General features: G+C 46.3%; 1 protein-coding gene across 1 annotated transcript in view; it reads left to right on the top strand.

Moving 5' to 3' along the window:
* cabcoco1 (ciliary associated calcium binding coiled-coil 1) overlaps positions 1-21,458 on the top strand; it is a 229,934-nt gene that overhangs the window by 188,641 nt on the left and 19,835 nt on the right. The window contains exons 5-7 of the mRNA XM_072478827.1: positions 392-464; positions 18,204-18,323; positions 18,418-18,549. Of these exons, the coding sequence (XP_072334928.1) occupies positions 392-464; positions 18,204-18,323; positions 18,418-18,549 (325 nt within the window). The remainder of the gene's footprint in view (positions 1-391; positions 465-18,203; positions 18,324-18,417; positions 18,550-21,458) is intronic.

Raw genomic sequence — 21,458 nt, 5'->3', positions numbered from 1 at the left:
AGGTTGATGCTTAACCTTAACCTCTCCAATCTAGCAACACTGACCAACTGTAGGGCCCAAATCCCAGATTAGCTGAAGCAAGCAAAATTGGTGCAGGTTCGGTAGTGAGCCTGTAACATTATTGGTCTTAATGTTCAGCTAGTTACTGCCTTAACCATCTGATTGGATACATGGTCAACAAATAAAATCAATTGCTTTCAGGTATATCAATTATAGATGTTTGTATTTTTGTCATAATAGTTTAAAACTTATATTTCTTGTGCGCAACAGCTAATTGTTTTTTTAGGCTATGTTTCCGTGTACATTTAATATAATTTCAATATTTAATATTGTACCTTTATTTTCAGAAACCTTAAGACAGTTGTGCGTTGACTGAATCTTCTTTTTCTAGTTTATTTCAGCATTACAAACTGTATGAGTTCCTTTTCAATGAAACTCCTGATGTAGAGATTCTAGACACAGAGGTCAGTGGTCAATAACTTTCTTTATTAAAAATGCCATCATCAAGTTTCTTTCCTCCCTTGTCCTGGAACAAGCAGACTAAATCTGCTGCAATCTAGAAATCTAATGTGGAACTTTCTTGTCTTGTATGATTTAGCTGGTCAGTGTCTATCCTTGTTCAGCCATTAAGTCATTAACTTAATTTAACATTAAGATACTGTAAATTAAAGTGCACATAAAATCTGAACAGAAATATAATTTTGAAATAGTAAAATTCAGAATGAATTTTAATAAGAGTATTTCATTTTATTTGTCTGGTAAATGGGAGCTTTTTATTTTACAATGGCAGCACAATTCCAAAAATAGAGTCAAAGGCTTAAATGGATTGTGGTTTTGCTTTGAACTATATGATGGAATGTTGTGCTTTGGGGGAAAAACTGGTCTCAGTACATGGTTAAGAGTTTGGTATTCACTACAGGGGTTCGCTCGGAGGTGGCAGCCGTTCATCGACTTCTTCAAGGAAAATTGACTGTCAGCAGGGGGCGGGGAAGAGAGAAATGGGGAGGGGGGAAAGGGGAGGCATGGAAGTGACGAATAAGGGTAGGGAATCTAATGTATGGGTAGTTAGGGTCTATGCTTGGTGGAAGGGGTGGGTATGTTATTATGGGGGGTTTGTGTGTGTTGGATCTCTTTTTTTTAAATGTTAAAATTATAAATGCCTCAATAAAATATTTTCTAAAAAAAAAAAGTTTGGTATTTATAGCTGTTGCTTTTGCTGATACCGAAATTCCAGATGTCAGTGTTCACAACATTCTTATTTTAGAAGCAGGGACATGTTTGATATTATAAGGAAAACAATTATTAAGGGTATCAAAGGCATTAGTCTTATGTAAACAATTCTAGGATCTTTAGGGTTGAAAGTTTATTTTCTTTAGTATCCATAATTTAAAATTATGGGGCTGTTTAGCACAGGGCTAAATCACTGGTTTTGAAACCAGACCAAGGCAGGCCAGCAGCACGGTTCAATTCCCATACCAGCCTCCCCGAACAGGTGCCGGAATGTGGTGACTAGGGGCTTTTCACAGTAACTTCATTTGAAGCCTACTTGTGACAATAAGCGATTTTCATTTCATTTCAAATTTGTCGTAGAAAATTAAAGTGAAACATTTGAAGAAGTATAAACAATTATCCTATCTAGGTATTATCATTCCACCCTTATTCATAAGAAAATAAGAACTAGGAACAGGAGTAGGCCATCTGGCCCCTCGAGCCTGCTCCACCATTTAATGAGATCATGGCTGATCTTTGTGGACTCAGCTCCACTCTCCGGCCCGTACACCATATCCCCGAATCCCTTTATTCTTCAGAAAGGCATCTATCTTTTTCTTAAAAACATTTAAAGAAGGAGCCTCAACTGCTTCACTGGGCAAGGAATTCCAGAGATTCACAACCCTTTGGGTGAAGAAGTTCCCCCTACACTCTGTCCTAAATCTACCTCCCCTTATTTTGAGGCTATGCCCCCTAGTTCTGCTTTCCCCGACTAGTGGAAACAACCTGCCCGCATCTATCCTATCCCCTTCATAATTTTATATGTCTCAATAAGATCCCCCCGCATCCTTCTAAACTCCAATGAGTACAGTCCCAGTCTACTCAACCTCTCGTCATAATCTAATCCCCTCAACTCTTGGATCAACCTAGTGAATCTCCTCTGCACTCCCTCCAGTGCCAATGTGTCCTTTCTCAGGTAAGGAGACCAAAACTGAACACAATACTCCAGATGCGGCCTCACCAACACCCTATACAATTGCAGCATAACCTCACTAGTCTTGAACCCCATCCCTCGAGCAATGAAAGACAAAACTCGATTAGCCTTCTTAATCACCTGCTGCACCTGCACACCAGCTTTTTGCGACTCGTGCACCAGCACACCCAGGTCCCTCTGTACAGCAGCATGTATTAACATTGTACCGTTTAAATAATAATCCATTCTGTTGTTATTCCTCCTAAAATGGATAGCCTCACACTTGGCAACATTGAATTCCATCTGCCAGACCCTAGCCCATTCACCTAACCTATTCAAATCCTTCTGCAGACTTCCGGTATCCTCTGCACTTTTTGCTTTACCACTCATCTTAGTGTCGTCTGCAAACTTTGACACATTGCACTTGGTCCCCAACTCCAAATCGTCTATGTAAATTGTGAACAACTGCGGGCCCAACACTGATCCTTGAGGGACCCCACTAGTTACAGGTTGCCAACCAGAGAAACACCCATTTATCCCCACTCTCTGCTTTCTGTTAGTTAACCAATCCTCTCTCCATGCTACCACTTTACCCTCAATGCCATGCATCTTTAGTTTATGCAGCAACCTTTTGTGTGGCACCTTGTCAAAAGCTTTCTGGAAATCCAGATATACCACATCCATTGGCTCCCCGTTATCTACTGCACTGGTAATGTCCTCAAAAAATTCTACCAAATTAGTCAGACACAACCTACCCTTTGTGAACCCATGCTGCGTCTGCCCAATGGGACAATTTCCCTCCAGGTGCCCGGCTATTTCCTCCTTAATGATAGATTCCAGCATTTTCCCTACAACCGAAGTTAAGCTTACCGGCCTATAATTACCCGCTTTCTGCCGACCTCCTTTTTTAAACAGTGGTGTCACGTTTGCTACTTTCCAATCCTCTGGGACCACCCCAGAGTCTAGTGAATTTTGATAAATTATCACTAGTGCGTTTACAATTTCCCTAGCCATCTCTTTTAACACTCTGGGATGCATCCCATCAGGGCCAGGAGACTTGTCTATCTTTAGCCCCATTAGCTTGCCCAATACTGCCTCCTTAGTGATTACAATCATCTCAAGGTCCTCACCTGTCATATCCTTATTTCCATCAGTCACTGGCATGTTATTTGTGTCCTCCACTGTGAAGACTGACCCAAAAAACCTGTTCAGCTCCTCAGCCATTTCCCCGTCTCCTATTATTAAATCTCCCTTCTCATCTTCCAAAGGACCAATATTTACCTTAGCCACTCTTTTTTGTCTTATATATTTGTAGAAGCTTTTACTATCTGCTTTTATGTTCTGAGCCAGTTTACTTTCATAGTCTACCTTACTCTTCTATATGGCTTTTTTAGTAGCTTTCTGTTGTCCCCTAAAGACTTCCCAGTCCTCTAGTCTCCCACTAATTTTTGCCACTTTGTATGTTTTTTCCTTCAATTTGATACTCTCCCTCACCTCCTTCGATATCCACGGTCGATTTCTCCCCTTTCTACCGTCTTTCTTTTTTGTCGGTATGAACCTTTTCTGAACACTGTGAAAGATCGCTCGGAAGGTTCTCCACTGTTCCTCAACTGCTTCACCATGAAGTCTTTGCTCCCAGTCTACCTTAGCTAGTTCTTCTCTCATCCCATTGTAATCGCCTTTGTTTAAGCACAAAACACTAGTGTTTGATTTTACCTTGTCATCCTCCAACTGTATTTTAAATTCCACCATATTGTGGTCGCTCCTTCCAAGAGGATCCCGAACTATGAGATCATTAATCAATCCTGCCTCATTACACAGGACCAGATCTAGGACCGCTTGTTCCCTTGTAGGTTCCATTACATACTGTTCCAGGAAATTATCCCGGGCACATTCTATAAACCCCTCCTCAAGGCTGCCTTTACCAACCTGGTTAAACCAATCGATATGCAGATTAAAATCTCCCATGATAAAGTCCTTGTGACCAACCTATTTATCCTATTCGCTAGAACACTGGTCCCAGAATGGTTCAGATGAAGACCGTCCCAACGGTACAGGTCCCTCCTGCCCCAGTACTGATGCCAATGCCCCATGAAATGGAATCCCTCTTTCCCGCACCACTCGTTTAGCCACGTGTTAACTTCTCTAATTTTCTCAACCCTATGCCAATTGACACGTGGCTCGGGTAGTAATCCAGAGATTATAACCCTGGAGGACCTGCTCTTTAATTTAGTCCCTAGTGTTTGATAATCCCCAAACAGGTCCTCTTTCCTAGTCTTACATATGTTGTTAGTCCCAACGTGGACCACAACAACTGGATCCTCCCCCTCACTCTCCAAAATCCTTTCAAGCCGATCAGAGATGTCCCTCACCCTGGCACCGGGCAGGCAACATACCATGCGGGACTCTCGATCTGGCTTACAAAGGATGCCATCAATCCCCCTAATTATAGAATCCCCTACAACTACCACTTGTCTTTTTGCTCCCCCCTCTTGAATGGCTTCCTGTACCACGGTGTAGTGGTCAGTCAACGCATCCTCCCTACAGCCCTCTTCCTCATCCACACAGGGAGCAAGTACCTCATACCTGTTGGACAAGGTCAAGGGCTGAGGCTCCTCAACTCCTAAACTCAGGATCCCCCTACCTGCCTCCCTTGCAGTCACACCACTCTGTCCCTGGCCACTGTCCGAATTGACAGTACTTATTCTACCGGGTGTGACTGCCTCCTGAAACAAAGCGTCCAGGTAATTTTCCCCCTCCCTGATGTGCTGCAGTGTGTGCAGCTCGGTCTCCAGCTCATCAATTCTGAGCCGAAGTTCCTCGAGCAGCCAACACTTGCTGCAGACGTGGTCACTGACGGTCTCAATGGGATCCACCAGTTCCATCATCATACAGCAACAGCACATCACCTGTCCAGCCATATTCAACTAGTTAATTAATTTAAATCTTTTTTTTAATAGAACCTCAAGGATAAACCCGAACACCAACAAAAACACAGCCCTCTCTCGCCACTCACCCGAACTCAGTCACTCACCTAAACTCAGATGCACTCTGTTCCAATCAGCACTAAAGGCACTCCTGCCACACCTTTTGTGCACTCACCTCTCCCAGCACTGTCCCGGCTCTCTCCTCCCGCGCTTTTTAAATCTCCCGGCTCTCTCCTCCGGCGCTGTTTTCGCTGTCCCGGCTCTCTCTGCTCCCGTGCTGTTTTCGCTGTCCCGGCTCTCTCCTCCCGCGCTTTTTAAATCTCCCGGCTCTCTCCTCCGGCGCTGTTTTCGCTGTCCCGGCTCTCTCTGCTCCCACGCTGTTTTCGCTGTCCCGGCTCTCTCCTCCCGCGCTTTTTAAATCTCCCGGCTCTCTCCTCCGGCGCTGTTTTCGCTGTCCCGGCTCTCTCTGCTCCCGCTCTGTTTTCGCTGTCCCGGCTGTCTCCTCCCGCGCTTTTTAAATCTCCCGGCTCTCTCCTCCGGCGCTGCTTTCGCTGTCCCGGCTCTCTCTGCTCCCGCGCTGTTTTCGCTGTCCCGGCTCTCTCCTCCCGCACTTTTTAAATCTCCTGGCTCTCTCCTCTGGCGCTGTTTTCACTGTCCCGGCTCTCTCTGCTCCCGCGCTGTTTTCGCTGTCCCGGCTCTCTCCTCCCGCTCTTTTTAAATCTCCCGGCTCTCTCCTCCGCCGCTGTTTTCGCTGTCCCGGCTCTCTCTGCTCCCGCTCTGTTTTCGCTGTCCCGGCTGTCTCCTCCCGCGCTTTTTAAATCTCCCGGCTCTCTCCTCCGGCGCTGCTTTCGCTGTCCCGGCTCTCTCTGCTCCCGCGCTGTTTTCGCTGTCCCGGCTCTCTCCTCCCGCACTTTTTAAATCTCCTGGCTCTCTCCTCTGGCGCTGTTTTCGCTGTCCCGGCTCTCTCTGCTCCCGCTCTGTTTTCGCTGTCCCGGCTGTCTCCTCCCGCGCTTTTTAAATCTCCCGGCTCTCTCCTCCGGCGCTGCTATCGCTGTCCCGGCTCTCTCTGCTCCCGCGCTGTTTTCGCTGTCCCGGCTCTCTCCTCCCGCACTTTTTAAATCTCCTGGCTCTCTCCTCTGGCGCTGTTTTCACTGTCCCGGCTCTCTCTGCTCCCGCGCTGTTTTCGCTGTCCCGGCTCTCTCCTCCCGCGCTTTTTAAATCTCCCGGCTCTCTCCTCCGGCGCTGTTTTCGCTGTCCCGGCTCTCTCTGCTCCCGCTCTGTTTTCGCTGTCCCAGCTGTCTCCTCCCGCGCTTTTTAAATCTCCCGGCTCTCTCCTCCGGCGCTGCTTTCGCTGTCCCGGCTCTCTCTGCTCCCGCGCTGTTTTCGCTGTCCCGGCTCTCTCCTCCCGCACTTTTTAAATCTCCTGGCTCTCTCCTCTGGCGCTGTTTTCACTGTCCCGGCTCTCTCTGCTCCCGCGCTGTTTTCGCTGTCCCGGCTCTCTCCTCCCGCTCTTTTTAAATCTCCCGGCTCTCTCCTCCGCCGCTGTTTTCGCTGTCCCGGCTCTCTCTGCTCCCGCGCTGCTTTCGCTGTTCCAACAACTATGACTCAATTCACAAAATATTTGTGTCTCTTGGGACATTTCCTCCAGTTTTATAAAATGAAAAGTAGTTGAGACTTGCCCTCCTCAGGGTGACACGATGGTGCAGTGGTTAGCACTACTGCATCACGGCGCCGAGGACCCGGGTTCGATCCCGGCCATGGGTCACTGTCCGTGTGGAGTTTGCACATTCTCCCGTGTCTTTCTGGGTCTCCACCCAAAAATATGTGCAGGGTAGGTGAATTGGCCACGATAAATTGCCCCTTAATTAGAAAAAAAGAATTGGGTTCTCAAATTTAAAAAAAAGATTATCCTCCTCAGAAAAAAAGAAATTAAGACTTTAGTAGGTTTGATGAAGGGCTTCAATTAAAGGGTCTAAACTACCCTGTGCATACGGCAACCTTTGTGCATGGTTTTGGCTTACAGACAATTTATTTCACATTTCGAGACATTGGCGCATGAAGTGCGGAATTTGCCCACTCTATAGTTCAAGTAAATAGCCTGATCATTAAAGGAAGGGCATTGAACTTGGAATAAATACCAGAGTCTTTCCTGCCTTTGTTTCAATCTACTTTCCAAATACTTAAGTTTTAATCCAATGTTCAAATTTCTTAACTGTTCCAAACTGCCAAAATATATGCATTAAAAAGTTTGGCAAAAATTCAACTGTTTGCTTTGATAACACTTTAAAAATACAAGATTCTATCAGCTGAAACTACTTTGAAGAACAGAAGAACTTGATAGTTCTGTTGTTAAACCAGAGATAATTTTGTTGTACTGGAGCAATAAATGAAGGAGGTTATTATTTTTAAAAACATCGATATACAAAATCATGAAGCAAATTTTACAGTATTAACTAGAATACTGACATTTGTTGTTTGTTTCTGCTGATGCTAATGACCCCTATAAATGGGTTGGCATTTAATATTCTGGGTATTGATCAATTAAATCTTGATTTCTTCAGGAAAAGAAAAGGCTGCATTGAATAATAATAATATTTAATCATCTTTATTAGTGTCACAAGTAGGCTTACGTTAACACTGCAATTTGTGGGAGGAAACTGGAGCGCCAGGAGGAAATCCAGGCAGACACGGGGAGAACGTGCAGACTCCGCACAGACACCGAAGCCAGGAATCGAACCCAGGTCCCTGGTGCTGTGAAGCAACAGTGCTAATATTTGCATAATTTAAAGAATATATATTTACAAAGGAATTGAATTTTGTTGAGCTGTGCAGCCAGGCTTTAAATAAACTCTGCTATAGTACCCTAAAGAAATTTATCTTTGACAAAGCTTTTGTTCCCTCCTGAATCTCTTCCCTTCCCCCTCATCTCGAGCTTGGTGTACAACTCCCTTACAAGTGTCTAAGATGTCTCTTTGTGCATAATCAGCACTTCAGAAATGTAAATTTGCTCACTTCTGTTGTTTATGTTCCCAAATTATTTCACACAAGTGTGCCCTCTATCCAGATTTATTTGTATTTACTCCTGCTCCTAATTTGTATGAAATCGTGAATCTGAAATTGAAGACAGGTTATTTAGGATATTTTTCAAAGGTGATTTACTATATTGTCAGTCACATTTTAAATGGGATTTTATTTAATTGTTTTAATATTAATTACTTCATTTTCAGATTTTCAAAAAGCAAATTTAGATTGAAAGGGTGAATTCTGTTACTGTGCCCGTGTAGTTTAGAAGGTCTCGAACACCACAGGATTTCATAACATTATTCACTAATGGTAGTTTATTTTTAAAAACCTTCAAAATAAGCCATGCTGCTTAAAGCTAGTGACAGTGATAGGTTGTTGAATGATGACTAATCATTTATTTCCCTGAGTATAATGGTATGGAGCCAACATGCTGCCTAAAAATGGAGACAATTAACTTGCACTGGGACTGATTACCATTACTTGAAAATAACAACAAAATTAATTCTATATTTAGTTGTTATTAGATATTACAGGCTGTAAATAATAGGGAGAAAAATCATCTGACTGAAGGACTGTAATTTATGAAGGGCGTACTCTGCAGAGAACACTTACAGTGCAATATTTAAATTGTTCTCCAAAGAACGTAGTGCAAAACAAGTCAACACGATTGCATGCTAATAGCACTACCAAGTGTGCACCCTGAGATTGGCTACATAATATTTTGGTTGTCTGGATCTTGCACAATTCCACCTGTTAGAAAACAATTTAGATAGCTGAAGTTTCACCCTTCCTATGGGTGGGAAGCAGTCAAGTGATAAGAATAGAGTGACATCATTCGCATATTACCCATTCTGCCCTCAGTGACTCTGGATGCTGCTTGTTCAGCATTCACCAGATGCCCAGAGTTATTAGATAATGGGAAATGCAGAAGAAACATTAAGTGACCAAAGCAGGTACAATAATAGTGTGAAGGGCTTGTGCTCTACTTCTTTTATTGGTGGAATTTGGAGTGATCCCAGGTTTTAAAGGTGGGGAGGGGTGGGCAGCCTGGCTGCTGAGGTGCCGCTGGTATCCTGAGTCCTGCAGAAACAGACAATTTCTGCCCTTGCCATTCTTGCGAAAACGTACTTCCACTTTCTATGGGTCAATAATGTGAAAATCCCAGCGAGTTAAAGCACAAGAGACCATTAATGTGAAAATTGCCCAGTAACTTGTGATGAATCATAATGCACATTATACATCTCTTCCTTTCTAAAAGTTGCTGGTCGATTGCACATTAATAATACTGTGCATCGTTCAGAGGCTCCTATCCTTTGAACAACATCTGGCCAAATACCTATATGAGACTGAACCGAGAGGATCCAGCGAAGCCTCTCACATACCAATCTGACAATCCTATCTTGTCACACTGCTAGAGAGGAAAATGCAGGCTACCATTTTAAGTTAAGTTATGGAGTACCCAATACTGAATAATAATTACATAGAGACTTGCATTTATTTCGCACTTTCACAATTTAAGGACATCCTAAAGTAATTTATAGCCAGTGGAGTCGTTGGAAGTGTAATATAGGAAAATGGATCCATAAATATAAAATGATAGAAGCATTTAATGTATAAATGAATAAATATGATTATTTTTTTATAGAGTCAGAATGTTGTGGTTTCAACCCTCACTCCACAGACTTGAGCACATAATCTAGGCTGATACACTCCTGCAGTATTGAGCGAGTGCTGCACTGGTGGAGGTGTCAGATGAGACATTAAATTGAGGCCCTATCTGTCTTCCTAGCCCAACAATCACATGGCACTATTCAAAGACGAGAACTGTTGTTTCCCCTGGTGACTCGATCAATATTTCTCTCTCACTGACATCACTAAAACAGCTTTTTTGATCATTATCAGACTGGTGTTTGTGAGAGCTTTCTGTGCACACATTTCCTGTTACTTCTCTTACATTACAACAGTGACTACACTTCAATAGTGCTGAATTGGCAGTAAGTGGTTTGGAATGTCCTGGGGCAATGGAACATAAGAACATAAGAACGAGGAACAGGAGTAGGCCATCTGGCCCCTCGAGCCTGCTCCGCCATTTAATGAGATCATGGTTGATCTTTGTGGACTCAGCTCCACTCTCCGGCCCGTACACCATATCCCCGAATCCCTTTATTCTTTAGAAAGGCATCTATCTTTTTCTTAAAAACGTTTAAAGAAGGAGCCTCAACTGCTTTACTGGGAAAGGAATTCCAGAGATTCACAACCCTTTGGGTGAAGAAGTTCCTCCTACACTCCGTCCTAAATCTACCTCCCCTTATTTTGAGGCTATGCCCCCTAGTTCTGCTTTCCCCGACCAGTGGAAACAACCTGCCCGCATCTATCCTATCTATTCCCTTCATAATTTTATATGTCTCAATACGATCCCCCCCGCATCCTTCTAAACTCCAATGAGTACAGTCCCAGTCTACTCAACCTCTCGTCATAATCTAATCCCCTCAACTCTGGGATCAACCTCGTGAATCTCCTCTGCGCTCCCTCCAGTGCCAATATGTCCTTTCTCAGGTAAGGAGACCAAAACTGAACACACTACTCCAGATGCGGCCTCACCAACACCCTATACAATTGCAGCATAACCTCACTAGTCTTGAACTCCATCCCTCTAGCAATGAAAGACAAAACTCGATTAGCCTTTTTAAAAATATATATTTATTAAAGATTTTTAACACAATTTTTCTCCCTTACAAACAATAACCCCTCGTAACAAAAAAGAACAAGAAATCGCGCAGAGCAAGATATATACATGGCAAAATGATATATGTACACAGCTTTGTACACTGGCCCTCACCCGTACGTGCCAGCTTCCCCAACCCTTCATGTTATCTCTTGCTCATCCACCCTCCCAGGCCCCCCTTCCCCCCCCCCCCCCCCCCCCCCAAGGTTGCTGCTGCTGCTGACCGACCGTCCTCTAACGCTCCGCGAGATAGTCTAGGAACGGTTGCCACCGCCTGTAGAACCCCTGCGCAGACCCTCTCAAGGCGAACTTAATCCTCTCCAACTTTATGAACCCAGCCATATCATTTATCCAGGGCTCCAGGCTGGGGGGGCTTCGCCTCCTTCCACATTAGCAAGATCCTTCGCCGGGCTACTAGGGATGCAAAGGCCAGAATGCCAGCCTCTTTCGCCTCCTGTACTCCCGGTTCGTCCACTACTCCAAATATTGCTAGCCCCCAGCTTGGCTTGACCCGGACTTTCACCACCTGAGATATTGCTCCCGCCACTCCTCTCCAGAACCCCTCCAGTGCCGGGCATGACCAAAACATATGGACATGGTTCGCCGGGCTCCCTGAGCACCTTCCACATCTGTCCTCTACCCCAAAGAACCTACTCAACCTCGCCCCCGTCAAGTGCGCTCTGTGGACCACCTTAAATTGTATCAGGCTGAGCCTGGCACACGAGGAGGAGGAATTAACCCACCTAGGGCATCAGCCCACAGACCTTCCTCGATCTCCTCCCCCAGCTCCTCCTCCCATTTACCCTTCAACTCTTCTACCAGCGCTTCCCCCTCTTCTTTCAACTCCTGGTGTATTTCCGACACCTTGCCCTCCCCAACCCATACACCCGAGATCACCCTATCTTGAACTTCTTGTGCCGGGAGCAACGGGAATTCCTTCACCTGTCGCCTCACAAAAGCCCTCACCTGCATATATCTAAAGGCATTTCCCGGGGGTAACTCAAACTTCTCCTCCAGTGTCCCTAGGCTCGCAAACGTCCCGTCGATGAACAGGTCCCCCATTCTTCCAATCCCCGCCCGATGCCAGCTCTGGAACCCCCCGTCCATCTTCCCCGGGACAAACCGGTGGTTACCCCTGATCGGGGACCACACCGATGCTCCCATTGCACCCCGGTGCCGTCTCCACTGGCCCCAGATCCTTAGCGTTGCCGCCACCACCGGGCTCGTGGTATACTTTGTCGGCGAGAGCGGCAGCGGTGCCGTCACCAACGCCCCCAGGCTCGTTCCTTTACAGGACGCCATCTCCATCCTCTTCCATGCCGCCCCCTCTCCCTCCATAACCCACTTGCGGATCATCGCCACATTTGCTGCCCAGTAGTAGCTCCCCAGGTTTGGCAGAGCCAACCCTCCTCGGTCCCTACTGCGTTCCAGGAACCCTCTCCTTACTCTCGGGGTCTTATTCACCCACACAAACCCCATAATACTCCTGCCTACTCTCTTAAAAAAGGCCTTAGTGATCACGATGGGAAGGCACTGAAACACAAACAGAAACCTCGGAAGGACCACCATTTTGACCGACTGCACTTGACCTGCCAGCGAGAGCGGGAACATGTCCCATCTTTTGAAATCCTCCTCCATCTGCTCCACCAACCTCGTCAGATTCAGTTTACGTAGGGTCCCCCAACTCCTGGCTATCTGGATCCCCAGATACCAAAAGCTCCCCTCCGCCCTCCTCAGCGGTCGGTCCCCTATCTCTCTTTCTTGGCCCCCCGTCTGTAATACAAAGAGCTCACTCTTCCCTACATTGAGCTTATAGCCCAAAAACTCCCCAACTCCCTTAGAGCCTGCATGACCTCCACCATCCCCTCCATTGGATCCGCCACGTACAGCAACAGGTCATCCGCATATAGCGACACCCGATGCTCTTCTCCCCCTCGGACCACCCCCCTCCATTTATTAGACTCCCTCAATGACATGGCCAATGGTTCGTTCGCCAATGCGAACAACTGGGGGGACAGGGGGCACCCCTGCCACGTCCCTCGGTACAGTCGAAAGTACTCCGACCTCCGCCGGTTCGTCACTACACTCACCATCGGGGCTCTGTAAAGGAGCTTAACCCAATTGATAAACCCTACCCCGAACCCAAACCTACGCAGCACCTCCCAGAGGTACTCCCACTCTACTCGGTCAAAGGCCTTCTCCGCGTCCATAGCTGCCACTATCTCCGCCTCTCCCTCCTCCGATGGCATCATTATCACGTTTAAGAGCCGCCGCACATTGGTGTTTAGTTGCCTGCCCTTTACAAATCCCGTCTGGTCCTCGTGGATTACCCCCGGGACACAGTCCTCGATCCTCATGGCCAGCACTTTTGCCAGCAACTTTGCATCCACATTGAGGAGCGAGATCGGCCTGTACGATCCACATTGCAGTGGGTCCTTGTCCCGCTATAGGATCAAAGAAATTGTCGCTTCCGACATTGTCGGGGGCAGGGTCCCCTTCTCTCTTGCCTCATTAAAGGTCCTCACCAGTAGCGGGGCCAACAGGTCTGCGTACTTCCTGTAGAACTCCACCGGGAATCCGTCCGGTCCCGGGGCCTTCCCCGCCTGCCTGCTCCCCAAACCCTTGCTCAGCTCCTCCAACCCAATTGGTGCCCCCAAACCAGCCACCTCTTGCTCCTCCACCCTCGGGAATCTCAGCTGATCTAGGAATCGTCTCATCCCCACTTCCCCCGCTGGGGGCTGGGATCTGTACAGCTCTTCATAAAAGGCCTTGAATACCTTGTTTATTTTCATCGCACTCCGAACCGTGGCTCCCCTTCCATCTTTGACTCCCCCTATTTCCCTCGCTGCCATCCTCTTACGGAGCTGGTGTGCCAGCATCCGACTAGCCTTTTCCCCATACTCGTAGGTCGCCCCCTGCGCTTTCCTCCACTGTGCCTCCGCCTTCCCTGTGGTCAACAGGTCAAACTCCGTCTGGAGCCGTCGTCTTTCCCCAAGTACTCTTTCCTCTGGGGCCTCTGCGTATCTCCTGTCCACTCTCAAAATCTCCCCCACTAACCTCTCCCTTTCCATACCTTCTGTCTTCTCCCTATGAGCCCTAATGGAAATGAGCTCTCCCCTGATCACCGCCTTCAACGCCTCCCAAACCACCCCCACCCGCACCTCCCCGTTGTCGTTGGCCTCCAAGTACCTTTCGATACACCCCCTCACCTTCTCACACACCACCTCGTCCGCCAGCAGTCCGACATCCAGCCGCCACAACGGCCATTGGTCCCTCTCCTCTCCTAGCTCCAGTTCCACCCAGTGCGGGGCATGGTCCGAAACGGCTATAGCCGAATACTCCGTCCCCTCCACCCTCGGGGTGAGCGCCCTACCCAGAACAAAGAAATCTATCCGGGAGTAGGCTTTGTGTACATGGGAGAAGAAAGAAAGTTCCCTGGCCTGTGGCCTTGCAAACCGCCATGGGTCCACTCCCCCCATCTGATCCATAAACCCCCTAAGTACCTTGGCCGCCGCCGGCCTCTTTCCAGTCCTTGATTTGGAGCGGTCCAGTGCTGGATCCAACACTGTATTGAAGTCCCCTCCCATTATCAGGCCTCCTATCTCCAGGCCGGAATGCGCCCCAACATGCGCTTCATGAATCCTGCATCAACCCAGTTCGGGGCGTATACGTTTACCAACACCACCCACGTCCCTTGCAGCCTACCGCTCACCATTACATATCGTCCTCCATTGTCCGCTACAATAGTCTGGGCCTCAAATGACATCGATTAGCCTTCTTAATCACCTGTTGCACCTGCACACCAACATTTTGCGACTCGTGCACCAGCACACCCAGGTCCCTCTGTACAGCAGCATGTTTTAACATCTTACCGTTTAAATAATAATCCATTCTGCTGTTATTCTTCCCAAAATGGATAGCCTCACACTTGGCAACATTGAATTCCATCTGCCAGACCCTAGCCCATTCACCTAACCTATCCAAATCCTTCTGCAGACTTCCGGTATCCTCTGCACTTTTTGCTTTACCACTCATCTTAGTGTCGTCTGCAAACTTTGACACATTGCACTTGGTCCCCAACTCCAAATCGTCTATGTAAATTGTGAACAACTGCGGGCCCAACAATGATCCTTGAAGGACCCCACTAGTTACAGGTTGCCAACCAGAGAAACACCCATTTATCCCCACTCTCTGCTTTCTGTTAGTTAACCAATCCTCTCCCCATGCTACCACTTTACCCTCAATGCCATGCACCTTTAGTTTATGCAGCAACCTTTTGTGTGGCACCTTGTCAAAAGCTTTCTGGAAATCCAGATATACCACATCCATTGGCTCCCCGTTATCTACTGCACTGGTAACGTCCTCAAAAAATTCTACCAAATTAGTCAGACACGACCTACCCTTTGTGAACCCATGCTGCGTCTGCCCAATGGGACAATTTCCCTCCAGGTGCCCGGCTATTTCCTCCTTAATGATAGATTCCAGCATTTTCCCTACAACCGAAGTAAAGCTTACCGGCCTATAATTACCCGCTTTCTGCCGACCTCCTTTTTTAAACAGTGGTGTCACGTTTGCTACTTTCCAATCCTCTGGGACCACCCCAGAGTCTAGTGAATTTTGATAAATTATCACTAGTGCGTTTACAATTTCCCTAGCCATCTCTTTTAACACTCTGGGATGCATCCCATCAGGGCCAGGAGACTTGTCTACCCTTAGCCCCATTAGCTTGCCTAATACTGCCTCCTTAGTGATTACAAACATCTCAAGGTCCTCACCTATCACATCTTTTTTCCATCAGTCACTGGCATGTTATTTGTGTCCTCCACTGTGAAGACTGACCCAAAAAACCTGTTCAGCTCCTCAGCCATTTCCCCGTCTCCTATTATTAAATCTCCCTTCTCATCTTCCAAAGGACCAATATTTACCTTAGCCACTCTTTTTTGTCTTATATATTTGTAGAAGCTTTTACTATCTGCTTTTATGTTCTGAGCCAGTTTACTTTCATAGTCTACCTTACTCTTCTTTATGGCTTTTTTAGTAGCTTTCTGTTGTCCCCTAAAGACTTCCCAGTCCTCTAGTCTCCCACTAATTTTTGCCACTTTGTATGTTTTTTCCTTCAATTTGATACTCTCCCTCACCTCCTTAGATATCCACGGTCGATTTCTCCCCTTTCTACCGTCTTTCTTTTTTGTTGGTATGAACCTTTTCTGAACACTGTGAAAGATCGCTCGGAAGGTTCTCCACTGTTCCTCAACTGCTTCACCATGAAGTCTTTGCTCCCAGTCTACCTTAGCTAGTTCTTCTCTCATCCCATTGTAAACGCCTTTGTTTAAGCACAAAACACTAGTGTTTGATTTTACCTTGTCATCCTCCAACTGTATTTTAAATTCCACCATATTGTGGTCGCTCCTTCCAAGAGGATCCCGAACTATATATATATGAAGGCATACTTTAAATGCAAGGTTCTTTGTTCTGAGTGAGGGCAAGAAAATGGCACTTGGAAATGGCACTGAAGGGACAGTAGAAGAGCACAGGGAGGTTCATATTCAAAAAGTGTGTGGCAGGCTTAACGGAAGTGAGGATGAACTGAGTGGAACTCGTGAATAAGGGGACTGAGTTGGGGAGCAAAGAGAGCAGACAGTCCAGAATACTTTCTGAAGAGTGTTAAAGTACCAATAACAGGAGTGATCAAAGAATGTCAGAATGAGAGCTCATGTTGCAGCAGAACTCGGCAGTAAAATGCAGCCAGGTCAGATTTGACACAGGTGAGAAGCATCAATACGGGCCTTGGATCACATTGATAATTGGGTCCAAGCTGTTCAAGCACATTTTATGCAGAATTTAATTTCATAGGTCTTTAATTGGACATTCTGAATTTTTCCTTGGTGTACCCGAGCAGCTGCCGAAATGTGGCGACTGGGGTATTTTCACAGTAACTTCATTGCAAATGTTAATGTAAGCCTGCTTGTGACAATAATAAAAATTATTATTATTATTGTTAAATTTTGTTCCAACTGACTAAGCTCCATTAGTGTGCCTGGCACACTGGGGAGGTGTTAGGAAAAGAAGAAGTGGACTAGAAGTGCGTAGTGGAGAAATGAGAGGCTGGATTCATTTCTGAGACTAAGTGTTGACGCCAATGGAGAATCCGTGGACTTTTACGACAGAAAAACTGGCACCACACCTGGACCGATTCCGCTATCGTTGAGGGGCTAGCACCAGTGCCGCGTGGGACATACTCGATTCCACTGAAAAATGGTGTGGGATATGCCAGGTCCGTGACCGACACTCGGGAGGCTGAGGAGCTGCAGCCGCACATAGACATTACAATTCCCATGCACACCAAGATGGCACTGGTTGTGCTGGAGTGCGCCCATACAGCTGATGGGTCGGCTGGGGCCAGAGGGCACCTGGGGGAACACCTATATGACCCGAAGCACTAAGTTCAAAGCGGGCTGTTAGCGGCATGCGGAGCTGCATGGCTGCCTTGCTGGCTGTGCCAATGGTGTTCCGTGTCCGTCTGCCCTGACCCCACAGTCCTCCTGGCCACCCCGCACTACACCCCCACCCCCCGGCCGTGACAGAAGCCCCTCGGCCAGTAACGCAACTGTCAGCAAACTTTGGCGATGTTGGATACTTTCCGTACCCCCTGTCTCTCCCTCACAGCCACCATGCCGGTTTCACGATTTGTAAAAACACAAGTGAACCACGCCGACGGGAACCCGGCCCTTCGGAGGCGGAAAATTGCGGAGACCCTGGAGAATATTGGGTCGGGCCCGTTAATGATGTGCAAACGGTTTCTACTGTACGTGCGGAGTGAAATGCATTGACACTTTTCAGGGTAACAGAGAATCGTGATTTAGCATCAAATCGGCACCTGCCGCAATTTTGTCGTTGGAAGCTATTCTCCGCCAAATCGCATTTCCCGATTTCGCCGTCGGCTAACGGAGGATCCCGCACCAGAAATTTAGAACAGAGGCCACAACACAACAGTGGCTGGAAGTTGATATGACAAATATATGCTTGTAGGCATGGAAGAGTGGGAAATGTGGCTGCAATTGGCTGATAGTGGAAGATTGTAGAAATCTGGGCTTAATAGCAGCCAGGAGCTGGCAAACTGGAGAAGCTCTGGAAAAATCTGAAATAGCGCCCACAAAGGTCTTATGACAGAAGAAGGTGTTCATGGGGGCAAATATATGGAGTGTTTTACAATATAAATAAGTTCACAAACAAGTTTGTTTTAGCAAAACCTGGCCACTTTTTTGTGTTTTTCATTGTCTAGGAAACAAGACACAGAGATTGATCTCCAAGTCCTAAAATCTGTGAACTTTCTCCTTGTTTTAAGATTGAGGTGGAAGTCATCAAGCCAGTGGATCCATTCCCTTCACCACTGGAAGAGAGTTTAACCTGGGATATTTACTCATCTTACGTCCTACTGCAACCATCAGAGGAAATGGGAACCAAGGTATTACCACATTTTCTCAACTGACAGTTAATCAAGATCTTGTTCACCGATACATGTTGCTGTAAATCATGCACTCTCTGACATTGATTTGCAGGTTGAGGTGAAGGCTGAAGGGAGTGGGGAAGTTACAGAGACCACAACTGTGGATCCTCTGGAGAATTACACCATTGATGATGTCAAATCAGCGCTGGGTGAAGTAACAGGAGACGTCCTTAGGAATTTACAGGTTTGCAACTCATTCTTTTAAATAATGAAAATTCAGCAACTACTTACATTTACATTGTGCTCCCTGTCTGTAGGAAGCTGTAACGGTCCTTTGCAATAAGGGGCAAACTGCATGATGGACATAAAGCATTGGGACTCTTCAAATCTACAGAACTCTGTAGTTATTCAAGCTCCAAATTTCCTCCCCAAGCCTCTCTGTCTGTCCATCGTTCTCTTTTCTCTTTCAATGCACTACTTAAAACCTACCTCTTTGACCAGGCTCTTAATCATCTGTCCTTTTAATCAAGTAATTTTGATCAAGTAATCATAGAAGCATATCATAGAATTTACAGTGCAGAATTTACAGCCCATCAAGTCTGTACCGGCCCTTGGAAAGAGCACCTTAGTAAGCCCACTCTTTCCCCATAACCCAGAAACCCCACCTAACCTTTTGGACACTAAGGGCAATTTAGCGTGGCTAATCCACCTAACCTGCACATCTTTGGACTGTGGAAGGAAACCGGAGCACCCGGAGGAAAGCCGGGGAGAAAGTGCAAACACCACACAGACAGTCACCCGAGGCCGGATTTGAACCCAGGACCCTGGAGCTGTGAGGCAGCAGTGTGCCACCGTGCCACCCCTGTAATGTTCCTGTGAAGCACCTTGGGGCATTTTACTCTGTCAATGGTGCTATATAAATAATTCAAGTTGTTATTAGAATGGGGATAAAATGAGATGGCGGCAAAGAAAGAAGTGCACTTAGGACAAGGAATGTAGGGAGTGTAAAAGTGAAACACAGATCAAAAGGAGAAAGAAATAAAATTAATAAATTGTTAAACAAGGAAGATTTGAAACAAGGAAGATTTGAGTCCTGTATACACAAGTGGACAAAGTACTGTGAATAAATTTGCAGATGACACTCAAGTCGGTGGAGTTGTGGACAGTGGGGAAGGATGTTACAAGTTACAGAGGGACATAGATAAGCTGCAGCGCTGGGCTGAGAGGTGGCAAATGGAGTTTAATGCAGAAAAGTGTGAGGTGATTCATTTTGGAAGGAATAACAGGAAGACAGAGTACTGGGCTAATGGTAAGATTCTTGGCAGTGGGGATGAGCAGAGAGATCTCGGTGTCCATGTACATAGATCCCTGAAAGTTGCCACTCAGGTTGAGAGGGTTGTTAAGAAGGCGTACGGTGTGTTAGCTTTTATTGGTAGAGGGATTGAGTTTCGGAGCCATGAGGTCATGTTGCAGCTGTACAAAACTCTGGTGCGGCCGCATTTGGAGTATTGCGTGCAGTTCTGGTCGCCGCATTATAGGAAGGATGTGGAAGCATTGGAAAGGGTGCAGAGGAGATTTACCAGGATGTTCCCTGGTATGGAGGGAAGATCTTATGAGGAAAGGCTGAGGGACTTGAGGCTGTTTTCGTTAGAGAGAAGAAGGTTAAGAGGTGACTTAATTGAGGCATACAAGATGATCAGAGGATTGGATAGGGTGGAAATAGAGCCTTTTTCCTCAGATGGTGATGCCTAGCACGAGGGGACATAGCTTTAAATTGAGGGGAGATAGATATAGGACAGATGTCAGAGGTAGGTTCTTTACTCAGAGAGTAGTAAGGGTGTGGAATACCCTGACTGCAACAGCAGTGGACTCGCCAACACTAAGGGTATTCAAATGGTCATTGGATAGACATATGGATGATAAGGGAATAGTGTAGATGGGCTTTAGAGTGGTATCACAGGTCGGCGCAACATCGAGGGCTGAAGGGCCTGTACTGCGCTGTAATGTTCTATGTAAATTAGTGAACTGGATGAACAAAATGATAGCATTATATATAATACATGATAGTATTATAGCAGCTTCAGCAAAGATATAGGGCTGGATTCTCCATTATTGAGACTATGTCCCCACTCCAGTGTAAAAAGGTGGAGTTTTACTCCTGAAATTCCTGCAAAAAAGTGAAACAAATTCCCAGCTGTGCAGGGGGCTAGCGCAGAGTGATTATGGCGTCAAACTGGATTCTCCGCTCTGGCGCCGGCTGCGATTTCGCCGTTGGGGTGCGGCGTGACTGGCCCGTAGTTTAGGTAACAAAATAATTCTAGTGAGAATATGTTCAGAAGAGGCAAGAGAAGGAGAAAAAAGGAAGCCGGAGTGGCAATTATAATTAAAGATTTCATGACAAGATCTCACTATGGCAAGTTGTAAAATTGAATTAAATAAATCTGATGCTTTGTGGGTTAGCGTGAAACACAGATCCTGAAAGCAGTTGGAATGTAAATTCTTGTGTTCATTAAAGCCTTTCCAGGAAGGGTGCATGCTACCCCTGCCCAGCCTGGCTTAGATGTGACTATGGTCCCACCATAGTGGGCCTAGTTGGGGTGATCTTTCAGAAGACCAGTGCAGACTCGATGGACTGAATCCTTTTGCATTGTACGGACTCTATGATTCTATGAAAAGACTGATCAGTAAGGGGGAAAAAAATAAAGATTTTTATAAACAAAGGGAAAGTGAATAACTTCAGGAAATATAGGGCTGATAGAAGATGAGAAAGGAAATCTTACAAAGGGCGACGTGATGGAGGTACTGAATGAGTATTTTTCACAGTCTTGTATGAGTACCAGGGCAGAGGGGATACGAAAGAATCCAAGAGCAGCAGAAATAATTAGAATAATTATAAGAAAGGAAGTAAATGCTGAAAAACATATTATGAACCTCAAAAATAGGAAGGGCACCAGTCTCTTGGAATGCATCCAGTAATGTTCAAGGAATGTCCAGGCAGGAAATAGTGAGGCTCTGATCTGACCACAATTTTAAAAACATCCTTGGATATGGAAGTTCTGTCAGATGCCGGATAAATTTAATGCTGACTGAGAAAGATATAAAACAGAATTTCATGCTGCTCAGGGAGGTACACATCTGACCTGGAAGCACGTG

The sequence above is a fragment of the Scyliorhinus torazame genome, chromosome 16 (genome assembly GCF_047496885.1).
Source record: "Scyliorhinus torazame isolate Kashiwa2021f chromosome 16, sScyTor2.1, whole genome shotgun sequence".
In the NCBI taxonomy this organism is placed as follows: domain Eukaryota; kingdom Metazoa; phylum Chordata; class Chondrichthyes; order Carcharhiniformes; family Scyliorhinidae; genus Scyliorhinus; species Scyliorhinus torazame.
This window is presented reverse-complemented; position numbering and strand designations above follow the sequence as displayed.